The sequence below is a fragment of the Capricornis sumatraensis genome, chromosome 11 (genome assembly GCF_032405125.1).
Source record: "Capricornis sumatraensis isolate serow.1 chromosome 11, serow.2, whole genome shotgun sequence".
Lineage (NCBI taxonomy): Eukaryota > Metazoa > Chordata > Mammalia > Artiodactyla > Bovidae > Capricornis > Capricornis sumatraensis.
Genome location: NC_091079.1, coordinates 76,833,080 through 76,859,166, shown reverse-complemented (window position 1 = coordinate 76,859,166; position 26,087 = coordinate 76,833,080). Strand labels below are relative to the sequence as shown.

Sequence of the window (26,087 nt, the reverse complement as noted above, 5' to 3'; positions counted from 1 at the left end):
CTTTAGTGTGGCTCAGCATCACCCAAAGGCTTGTTGAAAATGTTGGACCCCTCCTCTAGAGTTTCTGATTCAGTACTTCTGAGCCAGACCCCATAGTCTGTATTTCCAACAACTCAACTAATGCTGATGCTGCTAATTTGGGGACCACACTTTGAGAATCACTGCTTTTTTTAGTGGGTACGTCAAGATTTGTTCATGTTAAGGTCAGAAGTAAATACAGAAATGATGAAATTTGTTAAATACTTAGTTAGTATTTTGCATAAAGCTTAGGAACAATTAATGTATTTGGTCTTTAAAATATTTGTTATATTTCAGAGAATTAGGCCTATTAGAGTGCATGTAAATTAGTCTAAGAATTTAATTGAAAATGAATACCAAAGAGAACTTTTCATTATATTTAAAACTTTATTGTAATGTCTTTACTAGAGTTAAAAGAGTTCAGAAAGATTTTCTTGTTATAGAGGCAATTAAAGTGTTTACAATAAAATATAGTAGATTTATAAGTGCCTTTTAGTATAGATGAGAGAATTTAATTACTCTAGTTTATAAATGGGATTATTTAAGGATGTCTAGTTTGTTTTCTGATTTAACTATTGAAAGCATCTTAGAAAGTATGTTAAAATTTACTAGTTTTGTAAATATAATACACTGACGTAGTTGAAGACTTAAGGGAAAACTGGATTTTTATATTTGTACTTCAATAAATCAAAGATTAATTAAAAAGTAAAGTAATTGCAAATAGTCTTCTGTGTGTAAAAACTCCTTAGATGGCCACCAGCAAACTTATATTGAGACACAATACATTTTGTTGAATGAATGAATATTCATACAAAAAGGGGCATATTTTAAGGTCAGATTAATGTATTAGGGAAAGGCCCAAAATTTGCCTTTGATTTCTAGCAATCAGTGAAAAAAGGGAAATATGATCAGCAATAAATCACAGTGTCACTGAAGGTGAAGTTGAAGTCTCTCAGTTGTGTCCGACTCTTTGCGACCCCGTGGACTATAACCTACTAGGCTTCTCCATCCATGGGATTCTCCAGGCAAGAATACTGGAATGGATTGCCATTTCCTTCTCCAGGGGATCTTCCCGAACCAGGGATCAAACCCCCGTCTCCCGCATTGGAGGCAGACTCTTTAACCTCTGAGCCACCAGGGAGGCTTAGTGTCACTGAGGTAAAGATAAACCTGAGGTAAAGATAAACCTGTTGCTTAGGTAAAAGAAACATGACTTTTCCTGATAGAATAAAGAGAAAAAAATTCTCATGTAACTCTTAACACAGCAAAAAATATCATCTTTATAGTAAATACAGATTCTAATTTCAAAAAGCTATTTTTTTAACACCATTACTTAATGTGGTTTAGTGGTATAACAACAAAATGCAAGACTGTAAAGACAGTTCCATATAGGGCCAAAACGATTAATTCAGATATGCAGTTATCTGATGGTTTGTCTTAACTGAGAGGTGGGTGCTAGATTCTAAATTTTGGTAAAACTAATGCTTGCTAACTATGAAGTCATACATAACAAAAATTAAAGTTTAAAAGCTACCTCTAATCCAATATCTAGTGATATTATTAATTTTAGGGTAATGTTATTGTTCAGATCTGTTTTATGTATGTGTGTGTGTTAGTTGCCCAGTCATGTCTGACTTTTTGTGACCCCATGGACTGTAGCCTATCAGGCTCCTCTGTCCATGGAATTCTCTAGGCAAGAATACTGGAGTGGGTTGCTATTTCCTTCTCCAGTTTTATGTATGTTTGCGTATAAAATGACGAATGGATGACTAGAAGGAAAGAGTGACTGAAAGATAATATTTGTTTGCCTTAAGAAAGTATTTCCTAAATAGTGTGTCTAAAGTTAAGCAGAATTCGCAAAAATATTAAGTGGTTGGTATTATTACATTCTTGTTTCAGTTTTAGGTGGGGTTTGTTTAACTCTTAGGTTATTTGAATGGTTCATCTCCCATATTTCTTCTCTCCACTTCCTGGTATTTATTACATTATGTTTGCAATTTTTCCCACTACATAATTGTTCAGTACACCCTGTTAGATCCTTTGATCATTCCTAGAGTTTTTATTTTGATACACTTGGTATAATCTCATTCTTGTGTCTTAAGCAAGCTAGACTGTTTTCTTTTTCCCCTAGTGGGTGATTTGCTTCTTATGTATGAATTCATGAAGAAATTTTCTTTTCCAAGCACTATAATTTAACCAGGAGCAGAAATAGGAATGACTAGATGTGCGTGCACAGGTATGTGTATGTGTAATAGCCCTTTAGGAGTAGCCACTATATGAAACAACCCTGGTCTTAAGATAGAAGGAAAAAAGAGCTAAGAAGTATAATGTTGGATCTTAACACTTCTGCCAAAAGGCTTATGGTTTCTATGCATGTCTGACATCAGTTGGATGATACAATATATTTTCTTTTCCTCCCCAGGGAGACACAAGGTATTTAGTAACAGTAGTAATCTATCAAAGTGACTATTAAACAATTAGTTTGACAGACGTTTGAAGATGCTAGTGTTACTGTCATGAGTGGGAAGTTGTAAAGAAGCCTGTTTCTTCTGTCAGTTACTCAGTCTGCAAGCTTGATCCTTTCAAAAGCTCTATTAACAGTGCGTCTCAAATTTATTGTGCATGCCAATGTGAATCAGTAGTTCTGGAGTGAAATCTGAGATTCTGTGTTCACAGTAAGCTCCTGGGTGATGCCAGTGCTGCTGATCCTTAGAACATAATTTTAACTAGCAAGGCTCTATTAGCACTCTATATGGAAGTTCCCCAGTGGCTCAGCAGTAAAGAATCCACCTGCAGTGCAGGAGATGGGGGTTCAATTCCTGGGTTGGGAATATCCCTGGAGAAGGAAATGGCAACCCGCTCCAGTATTCTTGCCTGAGAAGTCCCATGAACAGAGGAGCCTTGTGGGCTTCAGTCCATGGGGTCACAAAAGAATCAGATACAACTAAATAACAACAGTAGCATTCTATATCATGAAACTTTTCACATAAGAAGTGGGCCACACTCAAAAATTCCTTGACTAGGTAGAGGAAAGGAGCATTAACGGGGAACAGCAAATGTTTTAGAGACCAAGGGACTTGAGATGTTACCAAATAAAGGAAAGGTGAGCATTAAGGACTTAGTTTGGTGCTTCATAAAGAGCAAATAAAATAAAATAGAAAAAGCTCCTCTAATATTCTCCTTAGTTTGGTCTCCTTTACAGGTTTTGGGAACTGGGAAGACAGAAGCCATTGCAATACATTGTGAAATCTCTTGATGGAGTAAAGACAGTGAGACTAGACTCATTTCTACAAGTTCAACTATGAAAAAAAGCAGAAAGGCTGATACCTAGAGCAGGATGGGTACAAAGGTGAAGAAAAACTGAGGGATTAAAAAAAAATTTTTTTTTGTTTTGACTATGGATAAGGAGTCAGTAGCAAGTGAAAGGTTGAAAACATAGGCATAGTTTCCTATAGATAGTTTCTTATAGATGGAATCAGTTAATTAGAAAAGCAATTCTCAGTGTATCTTTCTTAGTTTAGAAGATATTTTCAAAGTTTAAAATCTGTATTATCATATGAAAATATTGACTCCAAGCTCAATATTTTTAAATCGTCAAACTTTTTATCAGTAACTACAGCCAAAATTACAATATTCAGTTATATTAGGAGTCTTTTAGTATATTAAAATGAGACTTCATACAGGATTCATCATTGGTTTTTCAGGCTTGCTTTATTCTAGTTTGCCTTTCCCATTCTATTACCAAAATGATTTTTAATTTAAGGGTTTGATACTGCTTTATCAATTCTCTGCTTAAAAATCTCTTTGGACTTCTCAGTCTGGTAATAATAGCAAGCTAGATAATTCAGACTGTCCTGCTAAGAACAATTTAAAAAACTGGACCAATCATTGAAAAGTCTACAATTAATAAATCCTGGAGAGTTTGTGGAGAAAAGGGAACTCCTACACTATTGGTGGAAATGTAAATTGTTATGGTCATTATGGAAAACAGTATGGAGATTCCTTAGAAAACTAAAAATAGAGTTACCTTATTATTCAGCAATCCACTCCTAGTAAATATCCAGAGAAAAACATGATTCAGAAGGATCCATGCACCCCGTTGTTCACTGTAGCACTGTTTACGATAGCCAAGACATGGAAGCTACCGAAATCTCCATTGACAGATGAATGAATAAAGTTGTGGATATACACAGTGGAATACTACTCAGTCATAGAAGAGAATTAAATAATGCCATTTGCAGCCACATGGATGGACCTAGAGATTATCATACCAAGTGTAGTAAGTCAGAGAAAGCCAAATACTGTATTATATCACTTAAATGTGAAATCTAAAATATGATATAATGGAACTAATTTACGAGACAGAAACAGATTCACAGACACAGAAAACTTACCAAAGGGAAAGGGGTGTGGGAAGGGACAAATTGTGAGTTTGGGATTAGCAGATGCAAACTATGATATATAAAATAGGTAAACAACAAGGTCCTACTGTATAGTCCAGGGAACCATATTCAATATTCCCTAATAAACCATAAGGAAAAGAATATCACAACATTGTAAATCACCTATACTTCTATTATAAATAAATAGCTGGGCAAAACAAATTTTATTGAAGATATCAGAAAACTGATAGAACTAGATTAGGATCTGAGTGAGGACAGAGGCTGAAGGAAGAGCAGCTCCAATTTGGGATTCCTTTTTTCCCCAGGGGAAGTATTGGTTCCAGAAGCAGCAGCTCAGAGATTAAAAGTTGCTGTTGCCAGCCTGTTGGTATAAGAGAACAGGGACACAGTACAAGACCTACCACAGTAGAGGAATGAACTACTCTCACTTAGGACCCCCAAAATGCTGTAGGAATAGAGGAAAACTCATAGGATGGTAACTTGGCTTTAAATCATCATTCCTATAACTGCATTAATAAGATTTGGTATTGCTAGTGTCCTCAAGCGTTTGGCAGAAGCAAGCATTAATCCTTTCTAGAGAATTTCAGCTTTCTGTGTGTCAAATTCTGTCTATAGACAATTTTTCATATTTAATTTACAGTACATAAAATATAATTAGGCACCTGGTAATATATCAGAAACAATAAGAGAATAGAAATAGACTCACAGGAACCCTATATCTTGCAGTTATCAGATTTAAAATAGCTGTGTTGAGAATTTTGAGCTGATTGAGAGTTTTGTAAAGATCCAAACTAAAAACGAAAAATGGATATTCCAGAATTGAAAATAATTTTCTAATTAGGACCTTTGTGGATGAATTTAATAGCAAATCGGCCACCACAGAAGAAAAAATTAGTGAATTGAAAAATAGATCAGAAGAAAATATCCAGAATAAAGGGGAGGGGGTGGAAAATAAAGGCAGGAATAAGTTTAATACAAGATATAATTAGAAGTTCTAATATGTGTATATTTGAGTCCCCAAAGGAAAGGAGAGAGAGAATGAAGGCAGAAGTATTATTTAAGAGAAGAATGACTGAAAATGCCAAGAATGATGAAATTCAGATTCAAGCATCGCTACAAACCCAAGTGCGTGCATGCTAAGTTGCTTCAGTCGTATCTAGCTATATAGCCTACCAGGCTTCTCTGTCCATGGGATTCTTCAGGCAGGATTACTGGAGTGAGTTGCAATTTCCTTCTCCAAAGCCCCAAGTGGAATCAATACAAATCTCACCAAAGATGAAAAAATTTTTAAAGCATTTAGAACAGTAGTCATTGCTGTGAGAATAAGATTGACAGTTATTTCTCAACAGAAACAGTGGAAACTAAACAACAGAGGAGAACACCTGCCAACTAAGGATCCATCCCCTGCAAAAATTACCCAGAGTTTCAATAAGAATGGTAAATATGAGGGAAGAACCGAATGATCATTGACTGTCTAGAAAAATAATGTCTTAAGAGTGTTTTTGAATATATATATATATAATTGAAATACGCAATAACAATTGCATATAAGTCTTGGTAGGATCACACAGTTTTTAACATCCTTACATTGACCAGAAGGAAGATAAAAGTACTAGTAAATATTAGACTGAAAATTAACAATTTAGGCTATAATCTACGGTATGACCACTAACATAATTGTTTAATGTGTTGTGTATGTGTTAGTCACTCAGTCCTCTCCCCCACTGTGACCCCATGGACTGCAGCCCACCAGGCTCCTCTGTCCATGGAATTCTCCAGGCAAGAATACTAGAGTGGGTTGCCATTTCCTTCCCCAGTGTATATCAGTTCAGTTTAGTAGCTCAGTCATGTCTGACTCTTCGCAACCCCATGGACTGCAGCACACCAGGCTTCCCTGCCCATCACCAACTCCCAGAGCCTACTCAGACTCATGTCCATCAAGTCAGTGATGCCATCCACAATCTCATCCCTCCTCGTGCCTTCAATCTTTCCCACTATCAGGATCTTTCCAGTGAGTCAGTTCTCATCAGGAGGCCAAAGTGTTGGAGCTTCAGCTTCAGCATCAATCCTTCCAATGAAAATTTAGGACTGATTTCCTTTAGGATTGACTGGCTGGATCTCCTTGCAGTCCAAGGGACTCTCAAGAGTCTTCTCCAACACCACAGTTCAAAAGTTTCAATTCTTCGGTGCTCAGCTTTCTTTATGGTCCAACTGTCATGTCTGTACATGACACTGGAAAAACCATAGCTTTGACTAAACAGACCTTTGTTGGTAAAGTAATGTCTGCATTTTAATATGCTGTACAGGTAGGTCATAACTTTTCTTCCAAGGAGCAAGTGTCTTTTAATTTCACGGCTGCAGTCACCATCTGCAGTGATTTTGGAGCCCCCCAAAATAAAGTCTCTCACTGTTTCCATTGTTTCCCCATCTATTTGCCATGAAGTGATGGGACCAGATGCCATGTTATATACAGTAGCACATGTATATTCAACCCAAGTCCTGATTTATTCCTCACTTGCCACCCTTTCCCCTTTGGTAATGATAAATATGTTTTCAATATCTGTAAGTCTGTTTCTGTTTTATAAATAAGTTCATTTGTATCATTTTTAAAAAACTAGGTTCCACATATGAGTGATATGACGTTTGTCTTTTTCTGTCTGACTGCCATCACTTACTATGATAATCTCTAGGTCAATCTATGTTGCTCAGTGGGGATTTCTCTGCTGGCCCTTGTGGTTAAGACTCCTGGCTTCCACTGCACGGGGTATGGGTTTGATCCCTGGTTGGGATACTAAGATCCCACATGCCACGTGGAGCAGCCAAAAATAAATAAATAAATAAAAATAATTGTTTAAAAGTATATCAAACTTTAAGTCTAAAAATATTCTAAGAAAAGGTTCAACATACCAGAAAGACATAACAGTTTTTATTTTGTATGAACCTAATATGGTCTCAAAAGTCTCAAAATATAGAAAGCAAAGTAAAGAAACGTTAGAGCAACTGAATAACCCACAATCACAGTGAGAGATTTTAACAACCTCTATCAGTAATTTAAAGAAAAAGCGTGCAGAAACAAACCAATATGTATATAGAAGACCTGAACTCAGTCAGCAAATTTGATCTCAAGGGTATGGAGATAGGTGTTTGTGTGTGGGTGTGTGCATGCATGTCCACACATGCGCACACACACACACATACAGCACTACCCTTCTGTATAGAAAACACATTGTTTTCAAGCACATATACATGGAGCATTTGCTAAATTTATACATGATTGTAAAGCAAGTTTTGATGAATTTTATAGGTTTTAACTATTTAAGAGTATTTTCTTTTATCACAGTATGGTTAGAAATCAGTAACCAAAAGATGAAAATTTTTAATTGTCATAGATTAGCAAATTAAGCAAAACTCTTAAAATAGCAAATGGAGAAATTAGGGCAGAAGTCATGAAATATTTTGGATGAAATTATTAAAATACAGTGTATCAAAACTTATAGAATACAGTCTAGATGGGAATTTCTTATTTTAGATTACATACATTAAGCTTTTGTTTCTGATAATGTAGAGTAAAATCTAACGCCCTTGCTCTTTCCACCATACCAGATAATTGTTTTATCTCAGGGGAAAGTATTATATATTCATTTATTCATTTGATATTGAGCACCTTCTATATGTCATGCATACTATTAGGGTACATTGCATGGTTTTTCAACTTGTGCAGGGTTGACATTTTGTGACAGATTGTTCTCTTGTTGGGGGACGGTTATGTGCATTTTAGCACACAGTATTTAGCTAAACAGTATCCCACTGTAATAACCAAAATTGTGCCTTGGTTTTCTCAGTTCTAAAATGGTAGTAAAAGTGATACCCTCTTTATAAGGTTGACGAATAGGTAAGATAGTAAATGAAGAGTACTTACAGCAGTGCTTGGCACATGCTACAGTACTGAAGTACAACACCTACCCCTTCTCCAGCAGATCTTCCCAACCCAGGAATCAAACTGGCTCTCCTGCATTGCAGGTGGATTCTTTACCGACTGAGCTATCTGTAAGCCCTGGCATATGCTAGGCACTTAATACATGTTCACTATTATTTTGATTTTCAAATCATAAATATCTATGCATTTCTAAACTGTAATACTAATAACTTTGTGAGGAAGCGAAATGGGGCCTCTCTTTTCCATACTCCCAATCCAGATTCATATTTACTGGCAACTGTCTTTAAAAGGGAGTATAAAGTTAACAAATAAGAAACGGGGCTACATAACCAGTGTGGTCACTTTCAACTCTCAGATACTGTGATTATATTTCTGTATTGATAGAAGAGAACGATTAGTGTATTTCATTGTGCTCTGGTACTTATATATATTAATACATGTTTTAATATTGGTTATTAAAATAATTTTAGAACTTATTCTAATAAGACATTATAATATATTTTATTATAATTTTAAATTATTAAAGTGAGTGCTTTCAGTTTGTTTCAAACTTTAAGCTGCGGAAAGCTGGTACATTAGTTTTCTTTCTCTGAAGTGCACTCCATGGTAAACCTTTGGAAATGATACTGCAATTGCAAATTTAATTGTAATTGGTGGCTCAGACAGAGAATCTGCCTGCAATGCAGGAGACCCAGGTTTGATCCCTGGGTCAGGAAGATCCCCTGGAGAAAGGAATGGCAACCCATTCTAGTATTCTTACCTGGAGAATTTTATGGAGAGAGGAGCCTTGTGGACTACAGTCCCTTGAGTCGCAAAGAATTGGACATGACTAACGCTTTCTTTTAGACCTTTAATGAACTCTTTCACAGATTACAAAAATACCACTATACAAAGCAAGTGCAGACGATCATTTACTCCTGAAATCATGAAAGGATATATATTATTAGTTAAAAGTAATCTGAAATTATATTTTTCATTGTTTTTAAATTGCAAAATGAGATAGAGGAAAGGAATTAATTTTTTAAATGTATTTTAAAATAGCTTTAATGTTTTATCACAAAAAACAAACTTAAATATATACTATTTAATGGAGAAAAATTGGAGTATAGTGAAAAGAAAAAATGCTGTCTTTCCCTAAGAATTATACCATTTTTCATTCCCAGCATAACTTTAGGAAAACACCTCTTTTTCTACAGCCAAACAGTATATATTTTTCTTCTTTGTCCACTTTTCTTTAAAAAACAAAATGACTGTAAGAATTGTGGCAGTTCTAGGTACAGTTTAAGCCGTAGCTTCAAAACATTATTTCATTCAGATTTGATGCTTGCTATGTGTTAGGCTCTTTGTTAGGCACTGAGGAGTCATTGTGGAACTATGTAGGGTGTTTTATAGGTTACAGTTTAGTGGAAGAGATTTAAAAAGAAACTTAAAACTGTGCCAGATACTGTGAAGGAAACAAAGATACTGTATGACTAGTGGTAGAGATCTGCCTTAACCTGGGTGATCAGGAAGGTTTTAGGACAGCCTTTTTAAGTACTGTAGAGCTAACTGGGATTTTTTGAGATTCGAACTTTATTTTTATCATTGTTAATGCTTCATTAGAACCATTCACCCAACTGAGCTAATTAGATACATATAAACAAACTCTAGTATAGTCAAAATATCAATTAAGATTGGATGGAGGGAGAACAAAGAGGAAGATATTTTCTAAATTCCTTAGGCTTAGGTAGAACTAATTTTTCTTTGAAAATTACTGTTTTAATCTTGTAAAAATTGAGCATAACTATAACATCTTGTTATGTTTATGAATCTTATTCAGTTTTGAGTTTATTAGTTTTTTAGAGGTTGATTTTATTTAAAATTGTTTAGATAGGAGTGCTATTTTATCAGTTCTGTGCAATCTTTGTTACATGAAGTACAGATGAGAAAGGTAACACTAATACAGAATTTAAAACAGATACTGTAAACTTGGTGGTAATGATGTGTTCAAATGAAATATCTTGATAAGCAAGTGACAAATAGTTGGCACTCTATCTGAAATGGAGTGCATAAAAAGTATGTTTATATGTGAAAGCATATCTTAATCTACTTCATGGTATGTATAAAGAATACAGTATTTTAATATAACTCCATAGTGAAGATTTTGTCTTTAACTATGATTGTATTAGAACCAGAGATGTTTTCCTCTGTGAAGATTAATGTTACATGCCTCAAACTTGGTTTGGTTAATAATAATAATAAATCTTCAAATATACATTATTATAATAGGACTAGATGTGTTGAAAGATATTTAATTTACTTTTTAATAACAATTTACTTTTAATAAATTAATAAATTTTGAGTCCTTAATTTACTTTTTAATAACTTCTTCCAGCTGACAGTTATGTTTCTTCAATTTATTTTTTTAATTGGAGGATAATTGCTTTAAATATTGTGATGGTTTCTGCCATACATCCGCATGAATCAGCCATAGGTATACATATGTTCCCTCCCTCTTAAACCTTCCTCCTGCCTCCCACCACGTCCTACCCCTCTGGGTTGTCAGAGAGCACCCAGTTGAGCTCCCTGCATCATACAGCAAATTGCCAGTGGCTGTCTGTTTACATGTGCTGATATGTATGTCAGTCTCTCAGTTAATCTACTCTCTCTTTGCTACTCTCTCAATTCATCCCACTCTCTCCTTCCCCCACTGTGTCACAAGTGTGTTCTCTGTATCTGAGTCTTTATTGTTGTTGTTTTGCTAAGTCCCGTCCCAACTCTTTGCAACTCCATAAACTGCAGCACGCCAGGCTTCCCTGTCTTTCCCTATCTCCCAGAGTTTCCTCAAATTCATGTTCATTGAATCAATGATGCCATCCAACCATCTCATCCTCTGTCACTCCCTTGTCTTGCCATCAGTCTTTCCCAGCATCAGAGTCTTTTCCAATTTGTCAGCTTTTCACATCAGGTGACCAAAGATTGGAGCTTCAGCTTCAGCACCAGTCCTTCCAATGAATATTAAGGATTGATTTCCTTTAGGATTGACTATTTTGATGTCCTTACTGTCCAAAGGACTCTCATGAGTCCTCTCCAGCACCACAATTTGAAAGCATCAATTTTTTCCATGCTCAGCCTTCCTTGTGGTCCAATTCTCTCATCCATACATGACTACTGGAAAAACCATAGCTTTAACTGTATGGACCTTTGTCAGAAAAGTTGGTGTCTCTGCTTTTTAATATGCTGTCTAGGTTTGTCATAGCTTTCCTTCCAAGGAACAAACGTCTTTTAATTTCATGGCTGCAGTCACCATCCTCAGTGATTTTGGAGCCCAAGAAAATAAAATCTGTCACTGCTTCCACTTTATCTATTTGCTATGAAGTGACAGGACCAGATGCCATGATCTTAGTTTTTTGAATGTTGAGTTTTAAGCCACCTTTTCACTCTGCTCTTTCACCTTCATCAAGAGGCTCTTTAGTTTCTCTTCACTTTCTGCCATTAGAATGGTATCATTTGCATAGCTGAGGTTGTAGATAGTTCTCCCAGCAATCTTGATTCCAGCTTGTGAGTCATCCAGCCCAGCATTTAGCATGATGTACTCTGCATATAAGTTATATAAGCAGGGTGACAATATATGGCCTTGACATACTCCTTTCCCAATTTGGAACCAGTCTATTGTTCCGTGTCTGTTTCTAACTGTTGCTTCTTTTCCTGAATACAGGTTTCTCAGGAGGCAGGTCAGGTGGTCTGGTATTCCTGTCTCTTGAAGAATTTTTCAGTTTGTTGTGATCCACACAGTCAACAGCTTTTGCATAGTCAATGAAGCAGAGAAGATTTTTTTTTTGGAATCCCTTTGCTTTTTCTCTGATTCAGTGGATGTTGGCAATTTGATCTCTGGTTCCTCTGCCTTTTCTAAATCCAGCTTGTACATCTGAAAGTTCTTGTTTCATATACTGTTGTAGCCTAGCTTGAAGGATTTTGAGCATTACCTTGCTCTCATTTGAAATGAGTGCAGTTGTACTGTAGTTTGAGCATACTTTGGCGTTGCCTTTTTCTGGGATTGGAATGAAAACTGACCTTTTCCAGTCCCGTGGCCACTGCTGAGTTTCCACATTTGCTGGCATATTGAGTGCAGCACTTCAACAGCATCATCTTTTAGGACTTTAAATACCTGAGCTGGAATTCCACCACCTCCACTAGCTTTATTTGTAGTAATGCATTCAGTGAGTGTATCTCTGCCCTACAAATTGCTGCCCTACAAATGTTACATCAGTAACATTTTTCTAAATTCCATTTATGTGTGTCAATATGCAATATCTGTTTTTTTCTTTCTGACTTCACTCTGTACAACAGGTTCATCTACCTCACTAGAACTAACTCAAATTCGTTCCTTTATATGACTAATAGTCCATTGTTTATATGTACCACAACTTCTTTATCCATTCATATATCGATGGACATCTAGGTTGGTTCCATGTCCGGGCTATTGTAAATAGTGCTACTGTGAACACTGGGGTGCATGTGTCTTTTAGAATCATGGTTTTCTCAGGGTATATGCCCAATAGTGGGATTTCTGGGTTATATGGTAGTTTTATTCCAAGTTTTTAAGTGATGACTCCCCACCCTGCATGTGACTCAGCAGTAGTGCCCTGTCTCCATGGCTTCCAAGCTTTCCTTCAAAAGCATTCCCTGCCACCATATCTTCTCTCCTGTCTCCTCCTGCCATCTCTCTGAAGTCAAAAGCAGTCGTCGCCCTGGGATTGCTCTCCAAACCCTACACTCCAGTTCCCAGCCATCACGCATTCTGGTGGACTTAACGTTTCTGTCCAGGGTGTGTAGGGTCGCGTCCCAGATTGTGTGGGTCTCACTCTATTCAGACTGTCACATATCAGCTGCTTCACTCTCCAGCAGTTTTGAACGCTTCCCCTCGGTCCCAACTGATTGCCCCAAATGTGGGGATCTCACCCCTGCTTCAGCTTCCCCACCTGCTGGGTGCACATCTGACCCTGTTCACTCTCCTCTTCTTTTTTCCTTCCTTCCTTCATCCTGCTGAGTTTTGTGTGGCTCTATATATTCCTTCCTGGTGGTCGGGGACTCCTGCCAGCCTTAGCTCGTGCTCCGCATGATCTTTTGCATCTGATCTTCTGTGTTCCTGATACATCCATGGAGAGAGATGTGCCCCATATCCACCTACTTCTCCGCCATCTTGTCTCCTTCCTTACTTAGGTTTTGAATTGACTTCCAGTTATTGTAGTGCTTCATACCAGTCAGTTTGTAAACCTACCAGGGAAGGAAGTACATTTACTTATTTTGATACTTGGTTGTATTTTAGAGCAGAGAATCCTAGGTGGCAAGCTGTATTCCTGGTCAATCTTTAAATATTTGCTACCTCAGCTCTATTTAACTGTCCTTACTCTGAAAGGGAAAATAATTTAATAGAATTTTACATCATCTTTTTTTCCAGATACTGGCCAAAAGAAGACCCTAGACAAAAAAGATGGGAGAAGAATGTCTTTTCAGAAACCCAAAGGGACTATTGAATATACTGTAAGTTAATTGTTTTGGAAAAGGTGATTTCTGTTTGTGATAGACTTATTGGAGGTATTCTTTGTTTATATTGTAAATGAGACCAGGGTTCCTAATTGCCTTATTTTAAAAATCTCTACTTCACTGTCAACTTTTATTAACAATGGTACTTGTTTTTAGGATTTTTTTTTCTTAAAGAGAAATTTTATTAAGTGTGATATGAAGGTAATTCTAGAAAATTTAATAAAATAATAGTTTACTGGGAGTTAAAGTTTCTGTGCTACAGTAATTTTTATTAGATTGGGCTTCTAGGGAAGCACGTACTTTTTAAAAAATGTGATCTTCATTGTATTCCCAGCAATGAGAATGAGAATGACAGAATATGGAAAAAGCAAATTGATATTAATTTTCTAGAATAACCTCTCTCATTTGATTATTTGCACTGATACATAGCTAAGTTTCTCTGTTCTAGAAATGGCTCTCAAAAATGTCCTTAGTGTCAGCTTTCCATATTTCTGGTTACTGTGGAGAACTAAAGTGAGAAATCTAATCTGTGATATGCTGCTTATTTGATTAAATGTAAATGTTGTTAGATAATGTTAACATGTTAGAAAGCAGTTGTTTTAACTATATAGTTTGTCTAATATTTTGTCATATCTGTATTAAGAAAATAGTAGGTTATACATTTGTGTCATCACAAAGCCTTCCAATCTTGGCTTGAGTCTTGATTATTTTTTATAAATTCTAAAAATTGAACAAAGTATCAAAACCTTGAGTTACACTTTGTTTTCATAAACTGTGTAATTGACAGTTCAAACTTTAAGTATTTTTAAAAGGTTTGAACTACTATCAAAAGAATCTTCTCTCAAACATATTATAAACCTGAGTGTGCTTGTACCTTCTCTGCCTAATTGAGAAACTAAGAATATAAATTCATTAAGTAGCGTGATTTGATGTTTCATTAAGGCATAAGACTGTAGGCATGGGGCATTTCATTGTCTACATATGTAATCACGCGATTGTGAAGAATTATGACATTTTAGTTGGTTTTGAATTCAAGAGCTTACCAATTTTTTTTTTTTTCGTAATTCAATAAAACTTGTGTTATTGGTTGCAAATTGAAATTTAAAAACCGTTATTTTGGGGAAAAGCTTAATTGAAATTTACAGTTAAAATTGACCCTTTTTATCCTTGGGTTCTGCATCCACAGATTCAACCAACCATGGATTGAAATATTTTTAGGAATAAAATGCCAGAAAGTTCCAAAAAGCAAAACTTGAATTTCCCTTACTGGCCATTGTATTGGTATTATAAGTAACCTAGAGATGATTTAATGTATATGAAGGACATGTGTAGGTTATATGCAAATACTGTGCCATCTAATATAAGGGATCTGAGCACCTGTGGATTTTTATATCTGTGAGACTGCTGGAACAAATCTCCCAGGATACTGTATTTTACACCTGTTTTGTTGGTTCTGCTCTTGTTGATTCCAAATGTGAGTGGTCCCTTGTATCTTTTCACTTTTCCATTTCCATTCTATTAATCGGAAATCTAAAGAACTTGACTATCTGAAGTGAGACCCAAACTTTTTTCTGTTTCTACCTTTCTAGATGCTTGCATTTCTTACTACTAACTTCATATTTAACAAACTATAGAAAACCTTACACCAATTATTTCTTCATCCTTGCCCAGTGCCTACTTTTTTATTCCATTTACCATCAGTCTGTTGTTCATCCAGGTTGGCATTTTTGGATTTAGCATCAGTTGCTCATTAATGTTCACACCTGTGACATTCTACAACTACTACTGTATTACCACCTCATTCAGTCCATTCCTATATTCTCTTCAGTCTTATTTGAAAATCTTATACCTTAATCTCTCTTACATTTTTAAGAGATGATTTAAAAGATGATCTACTGCTGTAGTAGTATATTGGTTTTTCTGCATCAGTTCTCTTGTCTCATCAATCTTGGACCTGTTGCCACAAATCTAAGATGCCTCTGAGCCACATAACTTTATTGCTTTATATTGGTGGGTTTTTCTTAATTACTTCATTACCCCGATTAGTAATAATAGTGAAGATGAAATGTGCATTAATTCATATGAAATGAAGTAATTTTTTAAATTTTCAGATGTTACAGCAAAGTAAAATTGGTTTACAGAGAGCTTTTACATACATTATCTCAATAAAGTAAGTGAAATACCATCTCACTGCATAGATGAGAAAGTTTGCACAGAACAGAGCAGAACTAGGTTATTTACTCATGTCTTTGGCATCAATTTGGTTTTATAAACCTTAAAAGGAAAATATATATTTATTGGATATATTTAGCCCCCCCACATTCATGTCTACTTTTCCTGACTTTTCAAAGTCTATTACAGTCTAATTCAAAATACCCTATTAATATCATCCTTTCTTGAGATTTAACTCTAGTTATTTCCCTTCCTAAAAATCATTAATTCATAAGTGTACTCTGGATGGTTTAGGTGGAAGAGACAGTATCTCACAAATGTGTTTTGTAACTTTTCTGTCTCTAATATGTCGGTTCTATTCTTTCCACTTTGAATGTTCTTTTCCCTTTTCTCTGCTTCTCAAATTCTTACCCCTTCTTCAAAATTTAGCTTTAAATCTTTTTCATAAAATCTTTCTTGAACATTTAGGAACAACCTTCAAGATTAAGCTTTAAATCTTATCCATAAAATCTTTCTTTAACATTTAGGAACAAATATGTTGCTTTATCTCTACTCACCTTTTGTTGTATTTGCTGTTTCATTTAAACTGCTTTTCATCTTTCATATAATCTTTTTTGTCTTTCTTACTTTCCAACTAGATTGTAAATCTTTTGTGCAGTAAAACTATTTAATTGCACTTCATTTTGTTCTGTACAGAGCTCTCGTAATGCTTTATTTATGGAGAATTATAAAGGAATATGTTGACCAATCAAATGACTTTTTTGTTTCAGGATAATTGGCAAATAAATCTCATAATTTTAAGATTTCTATAAGTATGATTCATCAAGATATGCTGATTCACAAACATATTCCTCAGCTTTGGTTTGAATATATTTTCTAATTTATCCATTTAAATGACAGGTTAGGTACATAAAGGTTACTAGAAATAGCATTTTAAGTTTAATACAACATGCTTTGCTAGAGTAAAATTACTGTATAAAAGTTATATATTTTTAGAAACTATAATATATTGCTTTAAAGCCTTTGTAAGATGAAAATCACTTGTGTTTTGTAAATTATGGTTTGTATTTTGAAATTGCTTGAAGTAGAGAACTTCATATAATTGTAATGTATAATGGTAAAGCATATACTCTGATAATAGATTGAGACTAATTGTTAACAAATGCAAAATTTCTCAAGCTATTCTATCTCTAAAAATGGAAATACACCACTTACTAATCAAATTGTTCCATAGACATATTAATGATCATTAAACCTTATGGTTTAGATTTTTCTCTTTTAACACATTAATTTCTTTTTCTTTTAAACAGGTTGAATCAAGGGATTCTTTGAATAGTATAGCCCTGAAATTTGATACAACGCCCAACGAACTTGTTCAATTAAATAAATTATTCTCCCGAGCAGTTGTTACTGGACAGGTATCATTTTCTATATGCATTGATGGTTAGAAACATTTGGTTATTAAGACAGAGTGTCCATTACAATGTAGTTAATTTAAGAAGAATAATTTTGTGCGTACTTTGAACAAATCATATTGGTTCTAGAAGAGATGATTAAATGTCACATATCCATGTGAATTTTTAATATTATTGAAAATAACTAAATTGGCTTTTCAAATATAGTTTTAAAGAGCTTTTAGAAATATTCAAAGCAGTACATGTATATGATAAAAAATTCAAACTTCTTTAAGGGTAATTTATCTCATAGTTAAAGTTTTCCTTTTCCAGAAGCAACCGCAGTTACCAGTTTGTATACCCTTCCAAAAATACTCGAGCCCTTCTTTCTTCTTTTTTTAAAAAAGAAGATTTTGATCGGGAAAATGTTCTATTTATGCATCACTCAGTCTCAGACTTTCTCATGTATCTAGAATGTTGCACTGTAGCGGTATATAAGTATGCATTGGAAATATTGTGGATTTGGTTCCAAACCACTGCAGTAAAGCAAATATCACAGTAAAGCAGGTCATAGAATGATTTGGTTTCCTAGTGTGTATAAAAGTTATATCTACACTGCACTGTAGTTTGTTAAGTGTGTAATAGCATTATGTATAAAAAAGTATATACCTTGATTTAAACCGTAATTTGAGAGAACTTTATTACTGAAAAATGCTAACCATCATCTGAACCTTCAGAGAGTCATAGTTTTTTTTTGCAGTAGTCACTGATCTCATATCAACATAACAAACAGTAGTAAAATGTTTGAGATATTTCAAGGATGACCTGACTGTAACACACAGACAGAAAATGACCAAATGCTGTTGGAAAATGGCACTGATAGACTTGCTTGAGTCAGGATTGCCCCAGACTTTCAATTTGTAAAAACGTAGTATGTGTGGAGCACAGTAAGGTGATGCCAGTAAAACAAGGTGTGCTTATATTATGATTTAATAAGCATAGTGAACTGTGGATTTTCTGCTTTTTTTGCTATTGTAAACATTGCTGTAAGGAACACTCTTATTTCTATCTTTTTCTTTGTATTCAGGTGTATCGATAAAGTGAAGTCCTAGACATAAAATGGCGCAGTTAAAGAATATGTGCATTTTAAACTTTGCTGACTGTCCCAGATTGTCCTTTAAGAGGAACACCCATAATTTATAAGGATCGTTGTTTCCCTTCACTGTCGCCCACAGTCTGTGTTATCAAACCTATCGAAATTAAATTTGAATCTTTTTAAACTTTGTTAAAGATTATTTCAGTAATAAGATACTTTTAATCTGAAGGTTTTAATTTTTAAAATTTATTCCTGAAGGATATTGTTAATGGTGTTTTCTTAGAGAACACCATCTGATTATTAATATTTTAGTTTGACTGAGTCTTTATGTGAATGTTTTCTTTCAGGTTTTATATGTTCCTGATCCTGACTATGTCTCCAGTGTTGAGAGCTCTCCATCTCTCAGCCCCATAAGTCCTCTGTCACCAACATCATCCGAGGCAGAATTTGAGAAGACCACTGTAAGCTTCCCTTCTTTACAAAGCTATCAAGAAATGGCACTGTATATATATCATTGTTATTTAATCTTAGTTTGACTATGGCTAGAATAAAATTTTACCTCATTTTGTTAATTAAATTTGTAAGTCCTAATTTTTAAAGTGAAACATTCTTATTAAATCAGATTGCTTAAATTAACTTACTGTTAGTGGTGGTAGTAATCCAAAGATACTCATCAGCCCTCTTTAAATATGTCATAATTTATAAATATCATAATAATTTAAATGATAATTTATATATTTAATAAGTTAATCATATAATATCATGTTGGCTATCTTATAAAAATGACAACACTGTACCTTTGTGACCCCATGGACTATAGCCCACCAGGCTGCTCTGTCCATGGAATTCTCCAGGTAAGAATACTGGAGTGGGTAGCCATTCCCTTCTTTAGGGCATCTTCCTGACCCAGGGATCAAACCTAGGTCTCGTGCATTGCAGACAGATTCTTTACTGTGTGAGCCACCAGAGAAGCCCATGAAAGGAATATATTACATTTATTCTCATCATCGATAAAAATGGGAGTGAGGTTCTAATGATAGGTATTACTGGACCAAACGATGCAGGAATACCTTTTTGAACATGGCCATACCATTTTCTCATGGGCCTTAACAAAGAGATGCATTCATAAGGGGCAATGACAAAGGAGAGTAGTGTAACCTTAGGTTAGGTTAATTTAGCTGTGTTCCATTCTCTAAAGCAAAATTGTGAAAAGCTTGACTATAGCATTTTACCTGACTAGAAACCTGTGGGGTCCTTTTCTTGTCCTTTGCTTTAACCCAAATCTGCCTATTAAGTGGCTTTATTAGGCATAAGATGAAAGAGAAGAGAGTGCTGAAGCTCAAGAGAGCAATAAAACCTGCATGAAAATGCTGTCTTCTTCACTTTGCCATGTTGGTAAAAGAGAGGGAAGGAACAATAAAATCATGAAACATTTTTAACCTTTAGTGCCTCAGCTTCTGTCAAAGGTGGCCCCAAAGTGTCCTCTAATATGACTAGTCATATGAATAAATTCTTTCTCCCTGAGATGAATCCAGGAAAACAGTAAGAAACATGAGTTCTTGAAGTTCCCTTTACCCAAGTGATCGTCATCACCTACTGTCTGATTGTGGTCAGTCGTCCGAAATAATTCTTTTGAACAGTAATTTTATAGACTTTAGTTATATCTCTTTAAAGCTAGAAATATATTCATTACTAGCCTCTAAGATAATATTCCCATGTGACTTTTTATATACAGTATCTCGAGTGCTTCTGTCTCTATAATTATTGAATGTATATTTCCCACATTCTGTGTGTAAGTTCCTTAGATTTTATGATCTTATGTTTTATTTGATATAATTCATCTGTATTATATTAATTCAAATATTGTTTGTTAGTTTTTTAATATGTTTCCCATAAATTGTCAAAAGTTTATATTTCTAATATTCACTGATTGGTTTCCTGAATGTTCAGCTTTTTAATGGCTTATTTATAAGGCTAAAATGTTATTACCATAAAGGATCTCAGTGGGATTTTTTAATATTTTATTTTTATATTGAATATAATCTTTGGGAATTATCAAACAGTCTCCCCTCATGTTTTCATATATTATGAAGAAATGTGGAAGAAGATAGAATGAAAGTGAGAGTAAGTATATGCTAAAGAGCTAAAATTTACTATGTGTCATGTAAAATTCTAAGCAGTTTAAAAGAATCACCGTCTAAGCCTAACCTCAAACTTAAGAGATAAGCTCCTGGCCTGGCTGTCTTTGTTTTTCCCTCTAGACCTATTCTACATCCTTCTTCATCCTTTTAGGTGGTAGCCTGCATCATGGATGGGCCACCTTGACCTTTCATTTCTTTTGGTTTTGGTCTTCTGAGAACATTAACAAGATAAGAGGAACAGAGGAGGAACATATTTATTCAGCTGTCTTCCTACAGGGTCACTCCAGAGTGGCTGCATTCTTCAGCAGCTAATTTCTTATCATATGACCGTTTCCACAGAGCCCTCCCTGTCGGCTCTCTCCCTTAATTCTCTGGGCCTATGGGTGATAATGAAGCCTCTGTTGTTTGCCCTAAATTTTCATATATACTGCATACCTTTGTAAATAGTTCCATTATTAGTCTCTCCTAAAATCATTCAAATTGGTGTGCCATCTGTTTCTTCCAGTACATTAACAGTACAGTGCTTATTTTACAGATGAGGAAACTGAGGGAGAAAGGTTAAGTACTCTTGTGTTTATCACTCAGTTTGCTAGTATCTGAATCAGAATTTCAAGGCAGAGTCCATGCTTTTTGAATTTCCACTTTATAGCTGGAAATTGGTAACTCGGAAACTACTGTTGCTCAGTAAATATTTGGACCCAGCTCCTAAAGATAGGTAATATTTAATCATTGTAAATGTAGTGGGACCTATCATTTTTGTCCTGTGAACATTTCTTTAAAAAATTTTTTTAACCTGTCATTCTTTTATAAATATAGAAACCTTCGTTTACTTCCTTTGTTTCTGTGCATCTTAAAATTTATTTATATGCTAATGTCATTTTAGGTTAGAGCTACTAATGCGATATACTCATAGAATTCAGAGGAAAAATGTTTAACATAAGTAATATGGAAAAGTGACATGATTTTAAATAGCTTTTAATTTCTGCTTTATGTTAATATATTCCACTGAAGAATGGAACAGTAGATAGCTGTATTCTCCTCAATATAAAACACTCCTTAATGTACTCTAAGTGAAAAATAAGAAAAGACGAGTACTTCTAATATGTTAAGGAAATATAATTTTCAAATTATATTTCATGGTAGTAAGAAAATACAATTTTGAAAAACTTCTGAGAGATTCTATGGGAGGCCTAGAAGGTCTTACAGGAGAAAATATATAAAGTATTAATAGAATTTAGACACACTAAAAGCTTCTTTTCAAGCATAAACAATTATATTGCTGCAGTTACTGTTAATATTTTAAAAGTACTTACTATGCATTTATTATTGAGGAAGCTATGGCATAGAAAGAATGAGTAATTTATATACATCACATATTTAATGAGTGGTAAAGCTGAGATTTAAACCCTGACAGTCTGAATTCAGATTTTGTGGTATATTCTTAATCACTTTTTGAACTAATTGATTAAAGCTTAAAGATTAGCAGTATGCATTCTCTGAGATTGAAACATACAGTCTAAAATATTTGTGTTACAAGTTGTAGAAACTAGAAAGTTTGTAGTAAAGAGCTGTGTGGAAGTAATATAGCAAATTATTGCTTAACAAAGCAAAAATAAAAATAAACCAGATGATTCAGAAGTATTGCTTAGAATGATTAAAAGGTGAACAAAAATATTGCTTTGTTACTTCTTTACTCCCAATATAAGATTCTCTGGACTCTTTAATATGTTGTTGTTCTGTTTGCCTGTATTCGTTTTCTAGAATTGCTGTAACAAAGGATCACAAAATGGGTGGTTTAAATCAGAAATTTACCTCACAGTTCTAGAGACTCGACATCTGGAATCAAGACATTGGCAGGGCTATGGCGTCTCCTTACGAGGGAGGGTCCTCCCTCTCCTCCTCTGGCATCTGGTGCTCACCCACAGTCCTGGTCCTTCTTGCTCTTGGTAGATCACTCCAGTTTCTGCCTTTGTAGGCACAGGACTGGCTTCTCCCTGTGTGTCTGTGCCTTAACAGTGGTCTCCTCTTCAGGTAAAGAAACCAGCTAAGTTGGATTGAGGGTCCACTCTACTCCTGTATGACAGCAGCTTCACTTCATCTGTGAAAACCTGATTTCAAAATAGGTCACATTCAGAGGAAGAGGGTGAGGACTTCAGCATGTCTTCTTGGGTGATACAGTGAACCCATAACTTTGCCTTTTATAAAATTTAAAGAGAATCACGTAGTTTAGTCAGGAAGCTATAGAAGATTTTCTAACTCTGGTCAAATAACATTTTTTTAAAAGACATTCAGTTACTTTTCTTCATGTATAGATGAGAAGATATATAAAAGAGTGATGTTAATTTCTTACAGTTTTAGGGATCTTGATAATATATGTGATATCTAATAAAATAAACCTCCCTCTATTTTAATCATACAAAGCACATAATTCATTGACATATTGAACTTTATATACCTGAAAACAGATGTTAAAGTCATAGTACACATGCACGAAGTTAAAAAAGTTTTAGTTAGGGATATCAGTGTGAGTTGAAGAGATTAAATACAGCATATGCTTCAAAAATTGTTCTCATATATGCCATCCTTAAACTAGTTACAAACATTCCTCTCCCTCTGTTTCCCTCCTTCTTTACTCCCTGCTTCCTCTCTCTGTTTTTGTTTATACTATTATATATTTAAACCAAGAATAAATATAAAATCCCTAAAATATATATATGTAAAGTATATTTTACCTATTATATATATATTATATATATAAATTATTATTTTAACTTGCATGCTTTTAAATCTAAATTTTCATATGTAAATATGCAACATATACTTTGTTATATAATAAACATAAGCTTATGTTACATATTATATTAAAGTTCAGTTCAGTTGCTCAGTCATGTCCGACTCTTTGCGACCCCATGAATTGCAGCACTCTGGGCCTCCCTGTCCATCACCAACTCCCGGAGTTCACCCAAACTCTTGTCCATCGAGTCAGTGATGCCATCCAGCCATCTCATCCTCTGTCGTCCCCTTCTCCTCCTGCGCCCAATCTCTCCCAGCATTAGAGTCTTTTCCAATGAGTCAACTCTTCGCATGAGATGGCCAAAGTATTGGAGTTTCAGCTTTAGCACTGGTCCTTTCCTCACAGTCCAACTTTCACATCCATACATGACCACTGGAAAAACCATAGCCTTGACTAGACGGACCTTTGTCAGCAAAGTAATATCTCTGCTTTTGAATATGCTGTCTAGGTTGGTCATAACTTTCCTTCCAAGGAGTAAGCGTCTTTTCATTTCATAGCTGCAGTCACTATCTGCAGTGATTTTGGAGCCCCCAAAAATAAAGTCTGACACCGTTTCCACTGTTCTCCCATCTGTTTCCCATGAAGTGATGGGACCGGATGCCATGATCTTCGTTTTCTGAATGTGGAACTTTAAGCCAACTTTTTCACTCTCCTCTTTCACTTTCATCAAGAGGCTTTTTAGCTCCTCTTCACTTTCTGCCATAAGGGTGGTGTCATCTGCATATCTGAGGTTATTGATATTTCTCCCGGCAATCTTGATTCCAGCTTGTGTTTCTTCCAGCCCAGAGTTTCTCATGATGTACTCTGCATAGAAGTTAAATAAGCAGAGTGACAATGTACAGGCTTGACATACTCCTTTTCCTATTTGGAACCAGTCTGTTGTTCCATGTCCAGTTCTAACTGTTGCTTCTGACCTGTATACAGGTTTCTCAAGAGGCAGGTCAGGTGGTCTGGTATTCCCATCTCTTTCAGAATTCTCCAGTTTATTGTGATCCACACAGTCAAAGGCTTTGGCATAGTCAATAAGGCAGAAATAGATGTTTTTCTGGAACTCTCTTGCTTTTTCGATGATCCAGTAGATGTTGGCAATTTGATCTCTGGTTCCTCTGCCTTTTCTAAAACCAGCTTGAACATCAGGGAGTTCATGGTTCACGTATTGCTGAAGCCTGGCTTGGAGAATTTTGAGCATTACTTTACTAGCGTGTGAGATGAGTACAATTGTATGGTAGTTTGAGCATTCTTTGGCATTGCCTTTCTTTGGGATTGGGATGAAAACTGACCGTTTCCAGTCCTGTGGCCACTGCTGAGTTTTCCAAATTTGCTGGCATATTGAGTGCAGCACTTTCACAGCATCATCTTTCAGGATTTGAAATAGCTCAACTGGATTTCCATCACCTCCACTAGCTTTGTTCGTAGTGATGCTTTCTAAAGCCGACTTGACTTCACATTCCAAGATGTCTGGCTCTAGGTGAGTGATCACACCATCATGATTATCTTGGTCGTGAAGCTCTTTTTTGTACAGTTCTTCTGTGTATTCTTGCCACCTCTTCTTAATATCTTCTGCTTCTGTTAGGGCCATACCATTTCTGTCCTTTATTGAGCCCATCTTTATATGAAATTAAATACTATAAATGCCAAATGTATAAATGACACATGAATTGTCTTATCTACATATTGTATAATATAATTTAGCTTTGGTGCTTTTAAACTTAATTTTAAAACCAGGAGTTTATTAAGGAGTTACAATTTTTAGTATGTGCTTTTTAAATGATGGTGCTCTAATTATAACTTAGTCTTATATTCTTAGAACAATATTTTATATTTGGAATATGTGAAAACATAGAACTTCATAGTAGGACTTAGATTTATGCAGATTTTAGGAAAGCAGTTCTTTATATAGAAGAAATCTCTATTTGTAACATCACAAATTACTGAGTAAGAGTTTTCTTTAGATTCTGAATGGGAGCATTGTTTTCATAATTAGAATTTAAAAACTGATTCTTCTTTGCTTTTTAACCTGGTTGCTAAAAAGTTCAAGTGTGAGTGAATGAAGTCAGTAAAGTCGCTCAGTTGTGTCCGACTCTTTGGGACCCCATGGACTGTAGCCTACCAGGCTCATCCATCCATGGGATTCTCCAGGCAAGAATACGGGAGTGGGTTGCCATTTCCTTCTCCAGGAGATCTTCCCAACCCAGGGATCAAACCTGGTCTCCCGCATTGCAGGCAGACGCTTCAGTGTCTGAGCCACCAGGGAAGTCAAAAAGTTCAAAGCCGGATCCAAAACTCCAAGTACAACACATAAAATTGCATTTAAGTTTTTCTTCACTCTAATATTTTTATTTTTTATTTGTATTCTATTGTATTCTGCATGTTGGTTTTAAAAGCCTCAAATTCTTAAGAAGTAGAGTTTAAATAAATTTTGAGAGTGATAGTTAAACATAATAATTTACACAAAATAAATGGTACCCTTCAATATTTACTGGTTGAGAAATGTACATTGCTTTAAAAATAATATTTTCTTTTAGATTATATTATTTATGTTGTATGAAATAAAATGTTGGTATTTCTATGCCTTGTATGGCTTTTCTTCCTCAAATTTTATATAC

General features: G+C 35.1%; 1 protein-coding gene across 3 annotated transcripts in view; it reads left to right on the top strand.

Annotated features, from left to right (window-relative positions):
- Positions 1 to 26,087, top strand: part of OXR1 (oxidation resistance 1) — a 252,105-nt gene that overhangs the window by 167,108 nt on the left and 58,910 nt on the right. For all 3 annotated transcript variants that reach the window (XM_068983296.1, XM_068983292.1, XM_068983293.1), the window contains exons 2-4: positions 13,799 to 13,881; positions 17,367 to 17,474; positions 18,894 to 19,007. In XM_068983296.1, coding sequence (XP_068839397.1) covers positions 13,799 to 13,881; positions 17,367 to 17,474; positions 18,894 to 19,007 — 305 coding nt within the window. The remainder of the gene's footprint in view (positions 1 to 13,798; positions 13,882 to 17,366; positions 17,475 to 18,893; positions 19,008 to 26,087) is intronic.